Genomic DNA, 24,403 nt, shown 5'->3' on the forward strand with positions numbered 1-24,403 from the left:
GAATGAGGGGAGGGGGTTACTGAGCAGGGGGAGGCGGAAGAGGGGAGGGGGTTACTGGATGAATGACTGAACAAGGGGAGGGGGTTTACTGGATGGATGACTGAACAAGGGGAGGGGAAAGAGGGGAGGGGTTACTGGATGAATGACTGAACAAGGGGAGGGGGTTACTGTATGGCTGACTGAACAAGGGGAGGGGGTTACTGGGTGGATGACTGAATGAGGGGAGGGGGTTACTGAGGAGGGGGACGAGGGGAAGGGTTTACTGGATGAATGACTGAATGAGGGGAGGGGGTTACTGGATGAATGACTGAATGAGGGGAGGGGGTTACTGAGGAGGGGGTCGAGGGGAGGGGTTTACTGGATGAATGACTGAATGAGGGGAGGGGGTTACTGAGCTGGGGGAGGGGGAAGAGGGGAGGGGGTTACTGGATGGATGACTGAATGGGGGAGGGGGTTACTGAGCAGGGGAAGAGGGGAGGGGGTTACTGGATGAGGGGAGGGGGTTACTGAGCAGGGGGAGGGGGAAGAGGGGAGGGGGTTACTGAGCAGGGGGAGAGGGAAGAGGGGAGGGGGTTACTGGATGAATGACTGAACAAGGGGAGGGGGTTACTGGATGGATGACTGAACAAGGGGAGGGGAAAGAGGGGAGGGGGTTACTGAGCAGGGGGAGAGGGAAGAGGGGAGGGGGTTACTGGATGAATGACTGAACAAGGGGAGGGGGTTACTGGATGAATGACTGAACAAGGGGAGGGGAAAGAAGGGAGGGGGTTACTGGGTGGATGACTGAATGAGGGGAGGGGATAACTGGATGGATGACTGAACAGGGGGAGGGGGTTACTGGATGGATGACTGAATAGGGGGAACAGGGGAGGGGGTTACTGTATGGATGACTGAACAAGGGGAAGAGGGGAGGGGGTTACTGGATGGATGACTGAACAGGGGGAGGGTGTTACTGGATGGCTGACTGAACAAGGGGAGGGGGTTACTGGGTGGATGACTGAACAGGGGGAGAGTGTTACTGGATGGATGACTGAACAAGGTGAGGGGTAAGAGGGGAGGGGGTTACTGAACAATGACTGGGGAGGTGGTTACTGGACGTGTACCCTGCCCTGTCCTCGTCACAGCCCCAGTCTACCCTGTCCTCGTCACAGCCCCAGTCTACCCTGTCCTCGTCACAGCCCCAGTCTACCCTGTCCTCGTCACAGCCCCAGTCTACCCTGTCCTCGTCACAGCCCCAGTCTACCCTGTCCTCGTCACAGCCCCAGTCTACCCTGTCCTCGTCACAGCCCCAGTCTACCCTGTCCTCGTCACAGGCTGGTTTTCTAGACCTTTCCCCAACATGGTGCCACTAGCCCTGATCCCAGCATCACTAACCTCAACCCTGCCTGGGAGCAGCAGTAGCAGTGCGTATATATGGTTCTCATCAGAGACATGATTCTAGAATAGAATAGAAGTTATGTTATTTCTATGGTTCTCATGCTCCTTCATCACCGAGTTACCCTGAACCCCTTTCCTTGTGCAATGCATTGGCAGAGCAGCTGTGGTCTCTTACTAATAATTCTGAGAGAGAGAGGGATGAATGGATGGATTTAGTCTGTCACCCTGTCACACAGAACAGTCAGTTGAGAACTGTTTGTGGATTGGACTGTTCTGATTTGGACTAGACTGTTCTGTACTGTTCCATGTATCCTGCACTGTAGAGCTTTCATTCCTACTGGAATCTTAACGGTTTTTTTTTTGTAAACATTGACATTGTTTTTAACGTTATAATTTCTTTTGTTCTGGTACCATTGCCCATGTGTTCTGGTACCATTGCCCATGTGTTCCGGTACCATTGCCCATGTGTTGTTTTGAATCCAACGGCCAGCAGAAATTAACGGACAATTATGTGCAGGTGGCAAAAAGCAATCTGAGGCATTCTGAGGCATTCTGAGGTATTCTGAGACATCCTGAGGTATTCTGAGGCATTCTGAGGCATTCTGAGGTATTCTGAGGCATCCTGAGGCATTCTGAGGCATTCTGAAATGGGAAAGTCAGAAGTATCATCCGCCACCAGATGAGATGTTAGAACAGGGTCCGTTCACTATGAAACCAAACGGACGGAAACCGAGCAGAACGGGGAGGAACCTAGCTGAATTTGTCCAAAAAAGAAACTAGTTTTTAATTGCAAACTGTATACTGTTTTGGAGTGAATGGTTTCTGTTGCAAAACATTTTGCTACAGTGTGACTAATGAATTCACCCCAGATAAAGTATATAAACTGACTCTTGGTCAGTTTAATCATGATTTCAGTGGATAATATGTGCTGTCTGAGCTTTTCAAACTGACCGGAGAGCCCTGCAAAAGGGGGGAAATGTTTTTTTTTGTCTTTAAGGGTTCAGTTTATCCAAAGTGAATTAGCTACAGTAATTAACAACGAGTGACTTTCCTAAAAGCTTCGTATAGCACTAAGATCAGTCCATTGATGAGATGCGTTAAGTCCATTGGAGGCAATGTGTGAAATATGTACAACAGTACAAAGCTGTTGACTCCTGTTATAAACTCAATTCCCGGAGGGACGTGTGTCTACTGGTTTTTGTTATTTCCTTTCAGGTTGGGTCCTATTAAGACCTAGACAACCAGGTGAGGGGAGTTACTAATATATTAAGACCTAGACAACCAGGTGAGGGGAGTTACTAACTAATCTATTAAGACCTAGACAACCAGGTGAGGAGAGTTACTAACTAATCTATTAAGACCTCGACAACCAGGTGAGGGGAGTTACTAACTAATCTATTAAGACCTAGACAACCAGGTGAGGGGAGTTACTAACTAATCTATTAAGACCTAGACAACCAGGTAAGGGGAGTTACTAACTAATCAATAACCTTAATTGATCGATCACGTACAAAGGAGAAGTGAACCTGAAGACAATTGGCCCTCTGTGGAATTGAGTTTGCCAGTTGATCTAACGGTGGTCTCAGACGGTGGATATTCAAGTAACTACCTAAATGAGGGAAACAAAAGCAGGTGCTTCCACACAGGTGTGGCTCCTGAATTAATTAAGCAATTAACATCTCATGCTTAGCGTCATGTATAAAAAATGCTGTGCGGCCTGTTACCATGGCTATGCCCCCCCCCCCCCCCATAGGATGACAATGTCCCCATCCACAGGGTACGAGTGGGCACTGATTGATTCGATGAGCGCGAAAACCATGTAAACCAGATCTCAACCTCAATTGATCACTTACGTGAGATTCTGGACCGTCGCCTGAGACGGTGTTATTCCACCACCATCAACATAACACCAAATGATGGAATTTTCTCGTGGAAGAAATTGGTGTCACATCCCTCCAATAGAGTTCCAGACACTAGAATCTATGCCAAGGTGCATTGAAGCTGTTCTGGTGGCCCTATTAAGGCACTTTGTAGGTATTTCCTTTTATTTTGACAGTTACCTACCTGTAAGTGAGGGGGGGGTACTGTATGGGTAACGTAGAGAGAACAATTGATATAGTCTATGATAGAGAAGATGTGTTGTTTAGAGTTACAGCAACCACTCTAAAGAGAATACTGTGTCTTACCGACCTGCCAACACGTTTTCGAAACCCTCTCGGCTTAGCGACTACTTCTTAAAGATGAAAACTTGGGCAACATTTTATCTCTACCTATTACTACTTACTCTTAAGATGGCTGCCTCTTAGTAGTGTTAAATATGTGCTTTTAAAAGACTGGTTGACCCTTTTTCACGTTTCTGATTGAAGCGGAGCTAAGCGGCGACGTACTGCTCTGGCCAGGTTTGGCATCCATCATAGTTGTTTGGAACGTGCTGGAAAACGACCATGTTAAAGGCCAATATCTAAGCCAGCACAGTTTGGTTCGGGCCCTATAGTGTGAAAAGCGTATTTAATCTGACTGGTGTTTTATATATATATGTAACACCAGTCAGATTTAAATACACTTTTCACATATATATATATATATATATATTGAATTCTGCTGCTCCTGAGTTGAAGCTCTGCTAGACTCGAGCCCTAACTCTGCGCTGGGTTTTTTTGTCCTTGAAGAAAAGAGGGGGTAAAGAAAAAAAATGCAAGTGTAATTTATATTTTGTTTTTATGTTCTTACAGTGTTAACACTAAGACAAGGATGATATGTTTGGAAATGAACATTATGCTTTTATTGTGAAATCAATCGTTTCTTGATTTTGTTTTCTTTTGATTTCTCCAATTTTTTTTATTCCATTGTTTGTTATCCCCGTCTCATGAAGATCAGTTTCCATGTGTGTGATTTGAGATGACAAGATAGTGTATTGTGTGAAAGTATAGCCCACCTCTATTGCAGGTGAATTGTCCTGTTATGTACTTTCCTGTAGTAGCACCTCCTGACCTGAAGGGGTGCTGTGGTACAGGTCCTGTATGCTAGAACATTCTAGCAGTATTCAGGTAAAAAACAAATTACTACTTTATGTGATCGGCTGGGTGTTTCGAACCAATTCAGGCCAATGCCAGATAAGTTGGTCCATCTTTAGCCCAGCGGGCCTGACTAAATTGGGAGTCATTGTGGAGAATGATTGTTATTTGGCTCATAATGGGAGGCATCAGGCAACAACAACAAAAAAAATATGCCACTGAGGGTGCTTCAATGAAAGAAAATTTAAAAAAATGGGCCAGTGTGTTAGAAATGCCAGGGCTGATTTATTTTCCCAGTCTGCCCCTGAAGGGCAGGGTAAAGGTTCAGACATAGCTACACTTTCCTCCATGTCTCCTGTCTCCCAGTAAATAAAACCTTCAATATAGCTCTTTCAAAATAAGACTGAATGGTGTTGTATCAATCTATCTCCAATAGTTATCTTCTGAATTACTATTTTGCCCATTTCAGAATTTAGTGCCTTTTTTGGACAGTAGACTTCTGTAATTTAAATGTTTTTGTACAGTTTCTTTGTTGGATTATTATTTTTTTTTACTTGTGTTTATTTTTAGTATGATATATATATACACACACACGAGAATAAAGCTATATCAATGTGACAACTTTAGTGTTTTTTCTGATGCTGTTCATTATTAAGTTGAATAAATCATGTTAAATTAAATTCAACTGTACATATGACACACACACACATACTAAATGCAAACGCATACATTTCATTTTATTTAAGCTCCATGTAATAATCATAGTTCACAGATTTATTTAGATTTAAGAAAGCAAAAAAATTCTGATTCATCTCTTTTTAAAAAATTTTTTTTTTTTTAAATATATAAATATTTACCAAATTCTGGGGGAAAAGTCAGTAAAAATCTATGGATTACCAGGACATGTGGGGTACAGTCACCTTGGTCTATTCTACAATACAAGTTAAAAGCTGCAAAATGTCCATACGCTCAGAGATTGTTTTACTCTGAGAACTATAATTCTGTTAAAGAGTATAATTTCTCTCGGACTTCCGGTGTCAGCTGGTGGTACTTTACATCAGAGTACGGACTCATATTTACAGCTGGAACAAATATATATATTTTTTTATGGTATCAAAACACATATTTTCTCCATTCTGGACATTATTATGATCCGTCCTCCTCTCACCAGCCTCCACTGTCTAGGATTGGGGATTAGTTTTGATTGGTAAGGGTTCTCCAGGGCGGTGTTGGCCTGGGTCAAAGTAAGGGTTCTCCAAGGTGGTGACTGTGACGGACATTGTGGAGCTTTTGCTACTGGTACTGTTGTCCTTGGTGGTCTCCCCAATTATTCTACTGGTGTTGTAGTAGTAGAGGAACAGAAAGAAACCTAGGGAGAGACGGTGGGAGACTGGTTACTACTCATACCAATAGTGCGTGTGTCCATATGTAAAAGATGAACGATATTACAATCCATATATCTCAAGCATACCTTTTTTTTGTTTTTTTTGGATCGGTTTATAAATTGTAATATTAGTTGATCTCATTTCTGTCTTATTAACCTACCTTGGAACGAGTTGAGGATGGTGAAGATGTAGAAGGAGGGAACCTTGAGGACCCCGTTGGCGAAGAAGGCAAAACTCCAGGTGATTCCCAGCAGACAGCACAGCCCCATCACAGTCACTATGTCCTTGGTGCCTGTCCCCTGCTGCTGGGCCTGGTCCAGGGTTATGATCACAAGGTTACTGACTATAGATATAGAACCTGATGTCATAGAGTCCTTAAACCAAAAATTGAACAATTTGTCAGCTGTTTTAGCTGGGGTTTACTCTGTCTGTTGACATCAAATAGAACTAAACACTGTCTTTCAAAGAGAATTCATAAAAATCTAAATTACTTCACAGATCTTCATTGTAAAGGGTTTAAATACTGTTTCCCATGCTTGTTCAATGAACCATAAACAATTAATGAACATGCACCTGTGGAACGGTCGTTAAGACACTAACAGACGGGCCTCCCGGGTAGCGCTGTGCCATCAGAGTCCCTGGGTTCGCGCCCAGGCTCTGTCGTAACCGGCCGCGACCTGGAGGTCCGTGGGGCGACGCACAATTGGCCTAGCGTCGTCCGGGTTAGGGAGGGCTTGGTCGGTAGGGATGTCCTTGTCTCATTGCGCACCAGTGACTCCTGCGTAGTGCGCGCTAACCAAGGTTGCCAGGTGCACGGTGTAGCCTCCGACACATTGGTGCGGCTGGCTTCCGGGTTGGATGCGAGCTGTGTTAAGAAGCAGTGCGGCTGGTTGGGTTGTGTATCGGAGGACGCATGACATTCAACCTTCGTCTCTCCCGAGCCTGTACGGGAGTTGTAGCGATGAGACAAGATAGTAGCTACTACAACAATTGGATACCACGAAATTGGGGAGAAAAAGGGGTAAAAAAAAAAAAAGACAGTAGGCAATTATGGTCACAGTTATGAAAACTTAGGACACTAAAGAGGCCTTTCTACTGACTGTAAAACACCAAAAGAGATGCCCAGGCTCCCTGCTCATCTGCGTGAACGTGCCTTAGGCACGCTGAAAGGAGGCATGAGGACTGCCTAAATTGCAATGTCCGTACTGTGAGACGCCTAAGACAGCACTACAGGACGGACAGCTGATCGTCCTCGCAGTGGCAGACCACGTGTAACAACACCTGCACAGGATCGGTACATGTCAACAACAACTGCCAGAGTTACACCAGGAATGCACAATCCCTCCATCAGTGCTCAGACTGTCCGCAGTAGGCTGAGAGAGGCTGGACTGATGTCCTCACCAGACATCACCAGCAACAACGTTGCCTGTGAGCACAAACCCACCGTCGCTGGACCAGACAGGACTGGCAAAAAGTGCTCTTCACTGACAAGTCGCAGGGGTGAGGCCTGTACACCGAGGCCTGTACTCTGGAGTGGGATCAATTTGGAGGTGGAGGGTCTGTCATGGTCTGGGGCAGTACATCACAGCAGGAAAGACAGGGAAGACATCCTTCTCCCTCAGCTTGACATGACCCTCCAGCATGACAATGCCACCAGCCATACTGCTCATTCTGTGCGTGATTTCCTGCAAGACAGGAATGTCAGTGTTCTGCCATGGCCAGCGAAGAGCCCGGATCTCAATCCCATTGAGCACGTCTGGGACCTGTTGGATCGGAGGGTGAGGGCTAGGGCCATTCCCCCCAGAAATGTCCAGGAACTTGCAGGTGCCTTGGTGGAAGAGTGGGGTAACATCTCACAGCAAGAACTGGCAAATCTGGTGCAGTCCATGAGGAGGAGATGCACTGCAGTACTTAATGCAGCTGGTGGCCACACCAGATACTGACTGTTACTTTTGATTTTGACACCCCCCTTTGTTCAGAGACACATTATTCCATCTCTGTTAGTCACGTGTCTGTGGAACTTGCTCAGTTTATGTCTCAGTTGTTGAATGTTGTTATGTTCATACAAATATTTACACATGTTTAAGTTTGCTGAAAATAAAAGCAGTTGACAGTGAGAGGACATTTCTTTTTTTGTTGTTGCTGAGTTTAGAAGTATCGTCTGCTGATGTATTTGTGGTTACTTAGGACAACATTGTATTCACATGCCAAATATTTTTTTTAAATGACAAATTATTGTGGCCATCGCCGTTGCTAAGATAGCTAAAGATGCTACATGATGAGCGTTGATAATATAACAGCAGGCAGGAAATCAATGAATAAAGTGGCTGTAGATATACTGTGTGTATATATATATATATATATATATTTATATATAAAAACTTTTCCATGAATAGAATGACAGTTATGTTATGTGTTTCCTGAGAAGTTAGCTGAAATTCACTCTGTTTATTTTCCTCTACCTAGGTTGGAGACATCCATACAGAAAATGTCTACACACATAAATAAGGCACTTAAAGCGTCAGCTAGATGGCCGACAGTATATTATTAATGGTAAACTTTCTGTGTTGCTACCATATATTTCCCAATCCTTTTTTTGCTCGATCGCCGGTCCCTTAGGTTTAGAATTATTCCGCCTTTATGCAAAGGGATGTTAACATGGGATGTTAATGTCTTTACATTGGTAACTATAACAACCTTGTTCTTGGTGCTCTTAAGGTGGACCAGCCAGCTCAGAACCACGATGAAGGTGGTGAAAGTGAAGAGGAAGACCAGCGCGTAGTAGCCAATGTTCACTATGTAGTGCACGTCAATGTCCAGGATCCAGCACCTAGTTGGTATAGAGATGGAGGAGAGTTACATCACTATGTAGTTGGTGTAGAGATGGAGGAGAGTTACATCACTATGTAGTGTAGTTGGTGTAGAGATGGAGGAGAGTTACATCACTATGTAGTGTAGTTGGTATAGAGTTAGGGTATATGTAGTGTAGTTGCTATAGAGTTTGGGTATATGTGGTGTAGTTGCTATAGAGTTAGGGTATATGTAGTGTAGTTGCTATAGAGTTAGGGTATATGTAGTGTAGTTGCTATAAAGTTAGGGTATATGTAGTGTAGTTGCTATAGAGTTAGGGTATATGTGGTGTAGTTGCTATAGAGTTAGGGTATATGTGGTGTAGTTGCTATAGAGTTAGGGTATATGTAGTGTAGTTGCTATAGAGTTAGGGTATATGTAGTGTAGTTGCTATAGAGTTAGGGTATATGTGGTGTAGTTGCTATAGAGTTAGGGTATATGTAGTGTAGTTGCTATAGAGTTAGGGTATATGTAGTGTAGTTGCTATAGAGTTAGAGTATATGTAGTGTAGTTGCTATAGAGTTAGGGTATGTGTAGTGTAGTTGCTATAGCGTTAGGGCATATGTAGTGTAGTTGCTATACAGTTAGGGTATATGTAGTGTGGCTGATGTTTATTATGTCTAGGATCCAGGACCTTCACAGTGCAATAATAAGCACAGAGTTAAGCCTGGATTGAGTCTGAGACTCTACAAGTTATTTTCCTCTGAAAAGACAAATGTTAATCAAGTATTACATAAGTGAGACCCACATGTACACCTCCTTCCCTCCGTCAGTGTAGATGGTCTGTTTTCCGTATTTACCCAGACTGACGAGGATGATCACTACCGTGCCGGGCAGCACTAAGGCAGAGGACATGGATCAAACAAAAAAAAGGTAAGTAGGTTATTAAATTCTTTAACCATTTGTCAACAAAAAATACCGACTCTCAATTGACTCAGTTGGACTCTCAGGCACAGGTTCAAGGCTTCAAATCCATCCAGAGCGCCCCCCCCCCTCCCTCCCTCCCCCAAAGTCACTACACTATCCCTACATCATAATACCTAACATCCCGAAACCGGCCCTACCTAGAGTACAACCCTAACTTTATCTCGTTCAAAACCTACAGTAGCTATCGTAACCTGAGTATCGGTATCACTCACCCCACCCGGCGATACACACTTTCATGATGTAGCGCGGTATAGGGAGGGAGCCTGACTTGTAGAGCTGCTGACAGAGGTGAAAGGCCTCCACGGCAAACCAGGTGAAGGTGGCCAGCATAGAGTAATGCATGGCCGCAGCCATCACCTGGCAGCCCAGTGGGCTCTGCAGACTGGCCACCCACCCGTTGGTCAGGAAGGTGATGTTGAGCATGAACATGGACAGAAACAGCTGGATCAGGATCTGGGTGGTGTTGCTTGACTTCGCCTTCCTGGAAGGTCATATACAGGTTAGAGGTCAAAGTTCAAGGGGTTAGTAGGTCAAGGGACACCCACTAGGTGGCCTGAGTCGTAATTGACTATAATCATAAAACATTACAGAGGAAAGCAAGGATTTGACAGCTAGTATGTTTTCAGATACAGCTTTGTTGACCAGTACCGTAATGACAGTGGGCGGAGCTACCTACCTTAGCAGGAAGTAGTGACCAGTACCGTAATGACAGTGGGCGGAGCTACCTACCTTAGCAGGAAGTAGTGACCAGTACCATAATGACAGTGGGCAGAGCTACCTACCTTAGCAGGAAGTAGTGACCAGTACCGTAATGACAGTGGGTGGAGCTACCTACCTTAGCAGGAAGTAGTGACCAGTACCATAATGACAGTGGGCAGAGCTACCTACCTTAGCAGGAAGTAGTGACCAGTACCGTAATGACAGTGGGCGGAGCTACCTACCTTAGCAGGAAGTAGTGACCAGTACCGTAATGACAGTGGGCAGAGCTACCTACCTTAGCAGGAAGTAGTGACCAGTACCGTAATGACAGTGGGCAGAGCTACCTACCTTAGCAGGAAGTAGTGACCAGTACCATAATGACAATGGGCAGAGCTACCTACCTTAGCAGGAAGTAGTGGGCAGAGCTACCTACCTTAGCAGGAAGTAGTGACCAGTACCGTAATGACAGTGGGCAGAGCTACCTACCTTAGCAGGAAGTAGTGACCAGTACCGTAATGACAGTGGGCAGAGCTACCTACCTTAGCAGGAAGTAGTGACCAGTACCATAATGACAATGGGCAGAGCTACCTACCTTAGCAGGAAGTAGTGACCAGTACCATAATGACAGTGGGTGGAGCTACCTACCTTAGCAGGAAGTAGTGGGCAGAGCTACCTACCTTAGCAGGAAGTAGTGACCAGTACCGTAATGACAGTGGGCAGAGCTACCTACCTTAGCAGGAAGTAGTGACCAGTACCGTAATGACAGTGGGTGGAGCTACCTACCTTAGCAGGAAGTAGTGACCAGTACCATAATGACAGTGGGTGGAGCTACCTACCTTAGCAGGAAGTAGTGACCAGTGCCATAATGGCAGTGGGCGGAGCTACCTACTTTATCAGGAAGTAGTGACCAGTGCCATAATGGAAGTGGGCGGAGCTACCTACTTTATCAGGAAGTAGTGACCAGCGCCATAATGGCAGTGGGCGGAGCTACCTACCTTAGCAGGAAGTAGTGACCAGTGCCATAATGACAGTGGGCGGAGCTACCTACTTTATCAGGAAGTAGTGACCAGTACCGTAATGACAGTGGGCGGAGCTACCTACCTTAGCAGGAAGTAGTGACCAGTACCATAATGACAGTGGGCAGAGCTACCTACCTTAGCAGGAAGTAGTGACCAGTACCGTAATGACAGTGGGCGGAGCTACCTACCTTAGCAGGAAGTAGTGACCAGTGCCATAATGACAGTGGGCGGAGCTACCTACTTTATCAGGAAGTAGTGACCAGTGCCATAATGGCAGTGGGCGGAGCTACCTACTTTATCAGGGAGTAGTGACCAGTGCCATAATGGCAGTGGGCGGAGCTACCTACTTTATCAGGAAGTAGTGACCAGTGCCATAATGACAGTGGGCGGAGCTACCTACTTTATCAGAAAGTGCATGAAGAGAACCACGCCCAGGAAGAACATGGACACGCCACACCCCACATAGGTGATGTAGGTGAGAGAGTTCACATCACCGTCTGAGAGAGTCTGGTTCGGAGGGGACTGGAAAAAAAGCACAGGTTAGTGATGAACAGATTCATGTATTAGAAATCTTTATTGTTTTACTATTTCAAATAGATCTGCTTAGAATTTAAATGAAATAAGCAACAATCTGGAGCATGTGCAACATTATTAAATGTGCAACATTATTAAATCTAATCCAATCCAGTTATTTATCACATGCTTGGTAAACAAGAGGTGTAGAATAACAGTGAAATGCTGATTTACGGCCCTTCCAACAATACAGACTAACAGTGAAATGCTGATTCATGGCCCTTCCCAACAATAGAGACTAACAGTGAAATGCTGATTTACGGCCCTTCCAACAATACAGACTAACAGTGAAATGCTGATTTATGGCCCTTCCCAACAATACAGACTAACAGTGAAATGCTGATTTATGGCCCTTCCCAACAATACAGACTAACAGTGAAATGCTGATTTATGGCCCTTCCCAACAATACAGACTAACAGTGAAATGCTGATTTACGGCCCTTCCCAACAATACAGACTAACAGTGAAATGCTGATTTATGGCCCTTCCCACAATACAGACTAACAGTGAAATGCTGATTTATGGCCCTTCCCACAATACAGACTAACAGTGAAATTCTGATTTATGGCCCTTCCCAACAATACAGACTAACAGTGAAATGCTGATTTATGGCCCTTCCCACAATACAGACTAACAGTGAAATGCTGATTTACGGCCCTTCCCAACAATACAGACTAACAGTGAAATTCCCAACAATACAGTAAATGGTAAAAGAACCGGGTTGGAAAATTCTGGTAACTTTCCCAAAATTCCAAGGTTTTCTAGAAATCCCAGTTTTAAGATAAGGAGGGAATTACCAACCGGGATTTGTAGAAAACCTGGGAATTTTGGGAACGTTACCTGAATTTTGCCACCCTATAAGAGAACGAGGGAACCTTACCATTAGCACAGCAAAGAAAGTCAGGTGTGTACACCTGCAGGTTATGTTGTCCCCTATCACAATGGTCAAACAGCCATAGTCTGTCCAGTTGGGTTGACTTCCTATGAAGGGGAAAAGGGTGAGAATCGGATACTACACACTAAGTACCTGAACACTGCCTGAGAGCCGGTATACCTCCTGAACAGTGGCGTCGTCCTGTAATCCATTTATTCACACAAATACAGTAAGTGTGACTTCCTGGTCTTTTTAAAGCATACTAAGGTGCGCCCTTGCATAGTGCTTACTACAGTCTACTAGCTACTCGCTATGCTTACTACAGTCTACTAGCTACTCGCTATGCTTACTACAGTCTACTAGCTACTCGCTATGCTTACTACAGTCTACTAGCTACTCGCTATGCTTACTACAGTCTACTAGCTACTCGCTATGCTTACTACAGTCTACTAGCTACTCGCTATGCTTACTACAGTCTACTAGCTACTCGCTATGCTTACTACAGTCTACTAGCTACTCGCTATGCTTACTACAGTCTACTAGCTACTCGCTATGCTTACTTAATGGAAGTGTGTCATTCCAAACCTTACCTTTTTATAGTATGCAAATCAGTTAGGAAAGGTAATGGCAACTAAATACCTTCACCGTTCCATGACTGGCACGATGGAATGGCTCCCCCCTAGTGGAAAACAAAGTGGTGGATTATGGGTTGAGCTGATGTACTCGTTGAGTATTTAGAAGACGTGTTTCACACTAAATGCAGCAAATTTGGGGGGTTTAGCCCAACTCGGATTCAACCCAGGTTCCTGTGTGAAGTCTGACTTATTTTGCCTGTATATTCTATTTATTGTGGCAGTGCCCATTTCACCAGGTTCAAATTCCTGCAACATATAAATGTACTTGGTGATTCTGTCAAGACTGTCAGTCCAACCCCTCAGCTACTACACTAAGAGGTATGAACTAAACCTTTCGATCAGTCTGTGTGTCATGTTCCTCAGCCTACAGTACATCTATGGGACATTTTCAAAGCTACTTTTCCTTCTTAGGGGCCAATGTATACATTACATCCCACACACTTGTACCTTATTAACAGGCATTAGTAAAGCGCATCATCATTTACCTTATGGACGTTTAGAAAATTAAGATGTATCTTGTCGGTTAAATTGTTAATGATACAGCCCATCTCGATCGCTACCACTTCGTTATGCAGAACTGTGCTGTTGTTTACATCCTGGAAGAAAGAGAGCGCATGATAACCATGACAACCATAGCAACCCTAGGATTTCAAAATTCCAATAACCTTCCCAAAATGCTCTGGTTTTCCAAGAAATGCCAGTTGGAAACCTCCAGGAAAGTGGACAGAGTATGTAGGGGATCCGGAATCCAGGGATTTCTGGGAAAATTGGGACCAGAATTCTGCGACCCTAGTGGCACCATACCAACTGTCGTTTGATTTTGTTAATTCAGTGAAAGGACCATTGGTCTTAGACATACCTTGGACATGTTGGGGAATCGGAAAACACCGGCAAATGCACTGCCATTGCTTAAGTTGTAGGCCTTTTCAAATGCTTCCTTTGTGACGGATACAGACCTAGAGAAGCCATCCAGAGACTTCCGATCTTCAACAATCTGAACAACAACAAACGAGAACAAAGTCAGACACACAGAGGATTGTACAAATCTGCTAACATTACCAAAAATGTCTAGATTTTCCAGAAATCAATAGCTTGGAGGATTCCAGATTTCCAACCGCGTTTTCTGGAAGAAAGTTAATTTGAAAGCTAATTTGGGGAAAGTTTCAATATTTTTGCAACCCTTCGACACAGGTTAGTTTATCTGGACCACAAGAGGTTGTTGAGCGGAGGACGGCTCATTAAAACAATGACTGGGAAGGAGCAAATGGAATGGCATCAACCACATGGAAATCATGGATTTGATGGATTTGATACCATACCCCTGATTCTGCTCCAGCTATCCCCAATTAAGGTGCCACCAACCTCCTGTGGACCTCACTATGTTTGGGCTTAATACTATGTAATACTGATACTACAGCCATACCCAGCTACAACCATACCCAGCTACAGCCATACCCAGCTACAGCCATACCCAGCTACAGCCATACCCAGCTATAACCATACCCAGCTACAGCCATATAACTACAGCCATACCCAGCTACAACCATACCCAGCTACAGCCATACCCAGCTACAGCCATATAACTACAGCCATACCCAGCTACAACCATACCCAGCTACAGCCATATAACTACAGCCATACCCAGCTACAACCATACCCAGCTACAGCCATACCCAGCTACAGCCATACCCAGCTATAACCATACCCAGCTATAATCATACCCAGCTACAACCATACCCAGCTACAACCATACAACTACAGCCATACCCAGCTATAACCATACCCAGCTACAGCCATATAACTACAGCCATACCCAGCTATAACCATACCCAGCTACAGCCATATAACTACAGCCATACCCAGCTATAACCATACCCAGCTACAACCATACCCAGCTACAGCCATACCCAGCTACAGCCATATAACTACAGCCATACCCAGCTACAACCATACCCAGCTACAGCCATACAACTACAACCATACCCAGCTACAGCCATACAACTACAACCATACCCAGCTACAACCATGCCCAGCTACAACCGTGCCCAGCTACAACCGTACCCAGCTACAACCATACCCAGCTACAGCCGTACAACAACAACCATACCCAGCTACAGCCATACCCAACTACAACCATACCCAGCTACAGCCATACCCAGCTACAACCATACAACTACAACCATACCCAGCTACAGCCATACAACTAAAACCATACCCAGCTACAACCATACACCTACAACCATACCCAGCTACAGCCATACACCTACAGCCATACACCTACAACCATACACCTACAACCATACCCAGCTACAGCCATACACCTACAGCCATACACCTACAGCCATACACCTACAGCCATACACCTACAACCATACCCACCTACAACCATACCCACCTACAACCATACCCACCTACAACCATACCCACCTACAACCATACACCTACAACCATACACCTACAACCATACACCTACAACCATACACCTACAACCATACCCAGCTACAACCATACACCTACAACCATACCCCAGCTACAACCATACACCTACAACCATACACCTACAACCATACCCAGCTACAACCATACACCTACAATCATACACCTACAACCATATCCAGCTACAACCATACACCTACAACCATACCCAGCTACAACCATACACCTACAACCATGCACCTACAACCATACCCAGCTACAACCATACACCTACAACCATACCCAGCTACAACCATACCCTAGTTGACCACACCTGTCAGACCTCAAATCTCAGTCTCAGATATGAAAGTCTGACCTCTGCCCAACTTTTAAAATGTGACTAATACCTAATGTTGCAAAACAAATGGGACATTAAAGCATTTTATATATTTTTTGTCCATCCATTCATACGGAAATACAGGAAATCCACCCACCTTAATGTCGGAGTTGGAAGAGTACCCAAAGGAGACTTCCTCGATGTCGGTCTTCTCTTTGGGCTTCACTACGACCCCAGTGACCGAGCCCATTGACACAGAAGCTGAGGACTCATTCATCATATTGACCAGAGAGGCAATATCTTTCATGGCCTTCCTGTGTGGAGAGGAGTACAGCGCCCATATTAGGACAGTCACACATCTATAGAATATAGCAGGGATATTCAAATTTGGTCCTTGAAGCTAGTTCCACTGCTGATTTTTCATTCTTCCCATCTGAATCAGAGACTGTTTTAGACCTGGGACACCAGATGGGTGCAATTACTTATCAGGTAGAACAGAAAACCAGCAGGCTCCAGACCTCCAGGCTGGGATTTGAAGATCCCTTTAAAACAGTCTACATATTAGAACAGTTCACACATCCACGGTCTTTAACATTTTCCGTGAGGAGGAACTTTAGTTTAACAAGAGACTTAGTGACACCGCGATACACGCCCTTCATGCAATTCAATCTAGAGGTGATTGAAGCGTCAGTTATTTACAATGTTTCTTTGTGTTAGTTCACAGGGCAGCTGTTCTTGCGAGGGGATTTTTTTGTTGTTGCCCTAATAAGTACATTTCCAAGCCTGGTGTGACAGCAAGTGCTTGTTTGGATACTGTTATATGTACTCTAAAAAATTACACTTTATAGGGGTGGATTCCCGACCAGCGATTAAACCTAATCTTGGACCTAGAAACCACTTTCAATGGATAATCTCCATTGAACATGTTTTATAGTCCTGGACTAGGTGTCATCTTTGTCCAGGAAACTGGCCCTATGAATGACATAATAATAATAATAATAATAAATATGATTGAGTAATTCTTACGAAGCCTTTTCACCATCGATGTGAACTCCACTTCCCGTGTCAAAGATCGCTGGAGGAGGCAACTTTCCCACAGGGTCTTTGAATGGTTCATTACAGTTGACACACAAGCTTCCTGGTGCTGTTACGTTGATGAGGAACTTATCTTGGTTTTTGGCGTCTAAGAAGATATGTAAAAAAAAAACAAACACAGCATTTCTCTTTAATATATATTTCTGAATGGTTTATTACAGTTGACACACAAGCTACGTTGATGAGGAACTTATCTTGGTTTTTGGCGTCTAAGAAGATATGTAAAAAAAAACAAACACAGCATTTCTCTTTAATATATATTTCTGAATGGTTCATTACAGTTGACACACAAGCTTCCTGGTGCTGTTACGTTGATGAGGAACTTATCTTGGTTTTTGGGGTCTAAGAAGATATGTAAAAAAAAACAAACACAGCATTTCTCTTTAATATATATTTCTGAATGGTTCATTACAGTTGACACACAAGCTTCCTGGTGCTGTTACGTTGATGAGGAACTTATCTTGGTTTTTGGAGTCTAAGAAGATATGTAAAAAATAAAAAACAAACACAGCATTTCTCTTTAATATATATTTCTGAATGGTTCTCACTTTATTTAGACAGAAAGGAAATCGAGAGGGGGAGAAGGAGAGCAAGTGGGAAGGGATTGAACCCTGGCCTCCAGTTTGGGAGTCTTATATATGTGACCTGTGCCAGGGAGTGTTACTACTTCACCACAGCTCTGCAGAGACGGACCATTTATAAACCAACACCTTCCACCAAGAGCACGCTGCTGCGTTTGAATTACAGTACAGTGAGTAGTGAATAGGTCCCAATCCAAGCACTTGTCATCTCCCGTCTGGACAACTGCAACTCGCTGTTGGCTGGGCTCCCATGCCTGTGCCATCAAACCCCCTTTGCAATGAATCCAGAACGCTGCAGATGGCCTGGTGTTCTCCCATGTCATCCTCTGTGCGTGTATCCATGGATACCATGGGAAGCCAGGCTTCCTCAAATATTTTTGACCAATAAAATAATTCATCTTACATCTCTCTCTCTTTGCGTTTTAATCATTTTTTCGTCAAATTCGCGAGTGGCTGAATCTCACCGGAGAAATCATCAGAGCGATACTGTTTCAGTATGTGTAGCCGATGTATCGGATGCTGTCTGGACCAAAAGAGTTTAGCTTGTTGCCGCTGTAGCATTTGATTGATTGATGCCAGCAAGCATTTGGCCTCACTTGATAAAATAAATATATAAGATAATGTTGTCCCCCCCACCCACACACACACACACCCCTCCAGGTTTGGATTTGGCTTCAGACCAATCAAATCACTTCTTTTGCAAAACGTCCTTTTAAGAAAAACCGGGTCTGTTTGTGGTCTGCTTGTGTTGATGTCCTGCAATATCTATCTTGTTAAATTGTCCCTGTCCTAAACCATGGATGGAGATGGAGATGGGGATTTGGGCTTGTGGTTTTGACATAATTCTCTTTACAGGCCAATGATTATGACAGAGATTCTGATCTAACCATAGATTAATATATTATGCCACTAGCCTAAGATGATTGCAAGTTCAATATGTAGCCTAGTAGACTCATGTTAACGAACTAGCTAGCTAACTTAGCTGGTTCATTGTTCCCCATGCAAGGAAGTCAGGCTAAGTAAGCATTTTTGCAAGGTAGACAACAAAAACCAAAATAGTACTGTATGACAGAGCCATAGACCATTTTGCCAACATGAAAGAGAGGATGGTATTGGAGTAGGGTGAGTCAACATGTTTTGATTCAGGAGCACACAGACAGCCACATGATATTTAGCCACATTGATTAGACTAAATCGCTTTTTGGTATCTTTAAGTTTGTTTTCAGTGTATTAACTCTTAAATGTTTTGTCTCCATATTTGGGCACCCTATTAGATTTGTTTTATTCAATTCAGTCTGCTATGAGAATGGTAGCCCCTGTCGGCAAAATCAGGGTGTCTGCAGAAAGCTAAGTATCTTGACAATCGATCGGTGCTTTAAAATCATTTGGTGTGACTTGCTACCATTTACGGGCATACGAATTGATAAGGACAGGCCGAGCCGATGACCTCATTTCAAGATGGCAAAATTTACATTTAACAAACACCGAAAGCCGGGACTCCATACATCATGACGATATCTTATTTGTCTGCCTGTGACCTACCGTTATTGATCACTAGCCCTGAGAGTCAACATGGCTCTTCTGGCTGTGCCGGGTAGAGATTATAACAGAACATGGCCACTGTAACTCCTATCTATCTTCTGATAATTTCCTCATCGTCTCCCAGGTGTTTTCTTTCCAAATACACCCAAGTTTTTCAGATGTTACAGTGTTTCACATGTCAGAATCATGTATTTACACATGAATAGCAGTTTCCTTCTGGTATTTTTAAACTAAGCATATAATAACCTTGTTGAGTTGATGACGTTTAAGTTGAAATAGTGGAGGCAGCGCTCCTGTTGTCTTTGTGGTTCTAAATCAGTAGTTGTTTAGTGAACTGTCAGAAACATTAACTGGCTTGAACATGCTGCAGATGATAACTATTTGTATGCAATATTTGCCTTGTGGACTTCACCGGTCAGATGTGGCTGGCCAGGTTTTTGATTTATCTGTTATTTTACCAGGTAAATTGACTGAGAACATGTTCTCATTTGCAGCAACGACCTGGGAAATAGTTACAGGGGAGAGGAGGGGGATGAATGAGCCAATTGTAAACTGGGGATTATTAGGTGACCGTGATGGTTTGAGGGCCAGATTGGGAATTTAGCCAGGACACCGGGGTTAACACCCCTACTCTTACGATAAGTGCTATGGGATCTTTAATGACCTCAGAGAGCCAGGACACCCGTTTAACATCCCATCCGAAAGACAGCACCCTACACAGGGCAGTGTCTGGGGCATTAGGATATTTATTTTAGACCAGAGGAAAGAGTGCCTCCTACTGGCCCTCCAACACCACTTCCAGCAGCATCTGGTCTCCCATCCAGGAACTGACCAGAACCAACCCTGCTTAGCTTCAGAAGCAAGCCAGCAGTGGTATGCAGGGTGGTATGCTGCTGGTTTCGTAATGAAACAATTGTATGTGTAGTTGAATTTATTCCACCACTGTGTGACTGTCTTTTTTTGTTGTCACAGGCCTTATTGGATATCACGATGGCGTATGAACCAATGGGTTATAGAGTAAACAACGCAATTACCACAGCATAGGCTGTAATATGGCTTGGCTTGGCTTCCTCACTGATTTTACCAATGGACCGCTACTGGTCACCCCGCTCCTCCACACACTCCACTGGCTTCCAGTCAAGGCTTGCATCCATTACAAGTGAGACAAATGTTTTTTTGTGCACATGGAACATTTCTGTGATTAATTTATTTCAGCTCATGAAACATGGGACCAACACTTTACATGTTGTGTTTGTATATTTTGTTCAGTGTATATTTTTTGTTATCTTTATTTTAGCGGGGAGTCTCATTGAGACCACGGGAGCCCCCTGCATCTCATAATTACTCAACAATTACATAATCACGGCAGGTTAAGGACATACAGCGGGTTCTTACTTTTGCAGACTCCTTCATCATATGCGGATGTCCTGCAATGTTCAGAGGTGCTGAAACAGGAGACACTGCAGATGGCTGTGGATGGAAAATAAGGGATTCAATGCAAGCAGCGTTATAGCATGGTGCGCTTGAACAGATTTTTAAAGGTAAATTACTGTTGAACCAACACGTGCGTTTGTTTACAGTGAACGCGTTCTCCGCGTTATAGCATGGTGCGCTTTAACAGATTTTTAAAGGAAAATCACTGTTGAACCAACACGTGCGTTGGTTTACAGTGAACGCGTTCTCCGCGAACTTCAGGGATAAAGCCTTTTTTTTTTTTTTGCCGGTTGTATAGTGAACGATAACACGGCTTGGATTGAAAGGCATTCCGCTCTCTTTCCATATGCACACATGGACATGCTGAACATAGACAGGAAGATCTCAATGGAAAAACAAAATAAAAAACGTACTTGTCGTAGACTCGATGGAAGGCCATTTCTTATTGTAAGCTGTAACAAAATGCACTTGTTATTAATTTTGACAAGAAGAAGAAGAAGAATAAGGTGATGTTCCCTGTGTTACAAAACATTTGCATCATGAATAGGGAAAGACTGCATCTTCAACCTGTAATGTTTGCCCTGAGTGAGTCCAGTGTCTCGCTGCAATTCCGTCCAACCATCACACACACAAACAACCCATTCACGTACTTCTTTGACGTGTACAGGAGATGAGATTTATTTACTTCCCGCACAGAAAATTCCACATCCTTGCCGTCTTCTAACAACCCAAGTAAACAAAAAAGTGAAAAGGTAATTTTAGACACACGAGATGTAAATATGTTGGTTTGTAATAAGCAGTATGCAAAACTGTTGTACATGGCACGTGGAGTCATACTCACCCTGAAAGCGAATACCAGGAGTGTTGAATGAAACACTGCACGTCGTTTGAAATATGTCTGCGATGGTTTTAGATGCATTTCCTATTGGTGAAGAAGGGAGATGATAGTTTGGTAAAAGCTAGTCTATGGTTAATACTAGGCTTGGGACACAACATCGGACGTCTATGGATTGGCTGGACACCCGAAGTTGAGCATCGTCTAATCGGTTAATTCCGAACAGGGTAATAGAAATTGGCTATACAACAAATACATCTGGAACGACCAGGCTTGCCCGCCACTGCGGTTCGACCAAACGGAAGTTTTTCCATATTTCACATACGGTTTTCAGTATCATTGTAAATCCTTCCTGGCTCCTATCAATCTAAATATATCTCATAAATCGCAAGCTGTGATGAAACTCACCACAACATTGTTTCAGGGTACCTGTGAAGCCAGCGTCAACTATCAAAATATTTTTGTCCTTATTCAGACAATGCATGTCACATGATGGTCCATTTTGTCCTGCGCCTGTAAATAAGAAAACTTAAGACACAGAAACACAAATACACAAAAAAATAATAATTCCAAAAGGGTTCCCCATAGGAGGACATTGTGGAGAACTCTATCTCAAATCAATTCAATGGGCTTTATTGGCATGGGAAACATGTTTACAAAGCAATCTCTTTCTCTCCCTCCCTCTCCTGTCTCCAAACCATGTTTGTCTATGAAAAGCCAACTGACATTTACTCCTGTGGTGATGACCTGTTTCACACTCTACAACCACTGGGTGGTTATTATAATTTGATCCTGTTGGTCATCTATCTTGAAGAACAATCTGGCACAGCCAGAAGAGGACTGGCCACCCCACATAGCCTGGTTCCTCTCTAGGTTTCTTCCTAGGTTCCTGCCTTTCTAGGGAGTTTTTCCTAGCCACCGTGCTTCTACATCTGCATTGTTTGCTCTTTGGGGGTTTTAGACTGGATTTCTGTAAAGCACTTTGTGACACCTGCTGAAGTAAAAAGGGCTTTATAAAATACATTGATTGATTGATTGATTGATTGATTGATTGATTGATTTTGGGTCCCAGCCAGGTACAACTCTTTTGGGTTCCTGAAAAAAAATGTAAAACGACTTTATAGGTTCTAGATAGAACCTTTTTTAATTGTGTCAAAGCCGTTGTATTAATTACAATGCATGATCTTGTTGGATTGCTTTCCCATTGAAAGGAAGGCCAAGCGATATCTTTGATATTGTAATACAGTAATCAGGTTTGGGGTCAATTCGAATTGAATTTAGTTTTAAAATGTTAAATTCAAATCACTTCTTGGATTGAGTGACTTTAATTTGAACTGACCCCAACCCTGATAGGAATACATATGACACCTACAGTACATTTATGGTGAGTAAGCGAAGTTAGTTTCCTTAGTTAGTTTTCTAAGTTAGTCTTCTACTCACAAGTAGGACTCCAGAGAAGACTGACCAGGGAGGCCAAAGCCACCCAACTCTTCAACTCCATGGTGTTTGTGTCGGCTACAAAAAAAAAAAACATTGGATGTGGTAACACTCAAGTGTTCAGAGGCAAAAATCTAATTCGTAGTTCAGTACAACATTTAAAAGTGAGCAGTTATTATACATTAGCATTCATCTCGTGCACATTGACTGGACGTTACTGTGGGCCGTTGTCTAGACGTTCCCATCAACACCTTTCAGTGATTTTCAGAGTTCTGAACTTTTTACCCTCAATTGTTATTCACTAAAAATGATTACATTTGGTAATGGACACTAAATATTACCATGTTTGCATTTTTTTGTGGCACAATAATTCATCCCCCCACAAAATATAGCATGTTACAAACAATGCTGCCCCATGATGCCACGTTATGCTGAATTCAGATATACAGTCAGATGTAGATAACAGATATACTCATCAAAGTAATAGGAGCCTCACCCGTTTCTTGGTGTTAACACCTATAGCCACGGTCACGGAAAACAGCGGCACGCGTTCTGCTGAACCGTCAAAGAATGAAAACTATGTTCTCTGACTGATCCTCAACGATGATGCCCACGTGGAAATGTACATCTAAACGTAGCCGTGAGTTTGCATGCCAAGCCGGAGGGTCACATTTCCCTTGCAAAACTCTGTGGACAGTGGTCAGTGCACAAGCCAACAGGCACTTCTTTGTTTTGTCGGTCATTATGCAAAGGATACAACAAAAAAAAAACATGGAGAAGACTATGGAGGCATCCCAAATAGCCCCCTGTTCCCTTTATAGAGCACTACTTTCAACCAGAGCTCATAGGGTTCTGGTCATATGTAGTGCACTATACAGGGATACCATTTTGGGACGTATTTGATGTCTGATCAAATAATGAGTTATACAGTGTATTGTAAACTGCATCATTTGGTAAAGCAGGACAAACCTGTACCAGCGTCATAATTCTGCTGTTGGTTTTTACATGAATAAGCATATTAATGTGATCGGCAGGTAGTCTAGTGGTTATGGGCCAGTTACCGAAATGTTGCTGGATCGAATCCCCGAGCTGACAAGGTAAAAATCTGTCGTTCTGCCCCTGAACAAGGCAGTTAACCCCACTGTTCCCCGGTAAGCCATCATTGTAAATAAGAATTTGTTCTTAACTGACTTGCCTAGTTAAATAAAAGTTAAATAAAATTACATTTAAAAAATGAGGAGCTAGGCTTGAAGTCTATTCCAGGACATGTGTCTATGAAGCCTCCTAGAGTAGGATCAGCCCCCCCCCCCCTGTCCATTCATAAGGCAGACCAGATCCTTGATAAGCCGCCCCCTGTCCATTCATAAGGCAGAC

The 24,403-nt window shown here is 43.6% G+C and overlaps 1 protein-coding gene and 2 long non-coding RNA genes across 3 annotated transcripts; 1 reads left to right on the plus strand and 2 right to left on the minus strand.

The window, feature by feature from the left end:
• Positions 1-1,084: 1,084 nt before the first annotated feature.
• LOC139407419 (uncharacterized) lies at positions 1,085-5,009 on the plus strand. Its single transcript, XR_011634098.1, has 2 exons — positions 1,085-1,934; positions 2,015-5,009. It is a non-coding gene; the product is annotated as an uncharacterized lncRNA (long non-coding RNA).
• Positions 5,010-5,419: 410 nt separating this feature from the next.
• Positions 5,420-18,123, minus strand: LOC139408075 (adhesion G-protein coupled receptor G2-like). Its single transcript, XM_071151891.1, has 13 exons — positions 18,036-18,123; positions 17,132-17,288; positions 16,263-16,419; positions 14,213-14,347; positions 13,839-13,949; positions 13,358-13,397; positions 12,725-12,825; positions 11,672-11,793; positions 9,766-10,034; positions 9,375-9,465; positions 8,474-8,606; positions 5,937-6,087; positions 5,420-5,760 (listed from the first exon to the last, which is right to left on the minus strand). The coding sequence occupies exons 1-13, from the start codon at positions 18,121-18,123 to the stop codon at positions 5,573-5,575; spliced, it is 1,743 nt and encodes a 580-aa protein (XP_071007992.1). The 3' UTR covers positions 5,420-5,572.
• A 3,476-nt stretch (positions 18,124-21,599) lies between these two features.
• LOC139407893 (uncharacterized) lies at positions 21,600-23,577 on the minus strand. The gene is made up of 4 exons (XR_011634136.1): positions 23,526-23,577; positions 23,033-23,107; positions 22,001-22,105; positions 21,600-21,679 (listed from the first exon to the last, which is right to left on the minus strand). It is a non-coding gene; the product is annotated as an uncharacterized lncRNA (long non-coding RNA).
• Positions 23,578-24,403: the final 826 nt, after the last annotated feature.

The sequence above is a fragment of the Oncorhynchus clarkii genome, chromosome 4 (genome assembly GCF_045791955.1).
Source record: "Oncorhynchus clarkii lewisi isolate Uvic-CL-2024 chromosome 4, UVic_Ocla_1.0, whole genome shotgun sequence".
Classification (NCBI taxonomy): domain Eukaryota; kingdom Metazoa; phylum Chordata; class Actinopteri; order Salmoniformes; family Salmonidae; genus Oncorhynchus; species Oncorhynchus clarkii.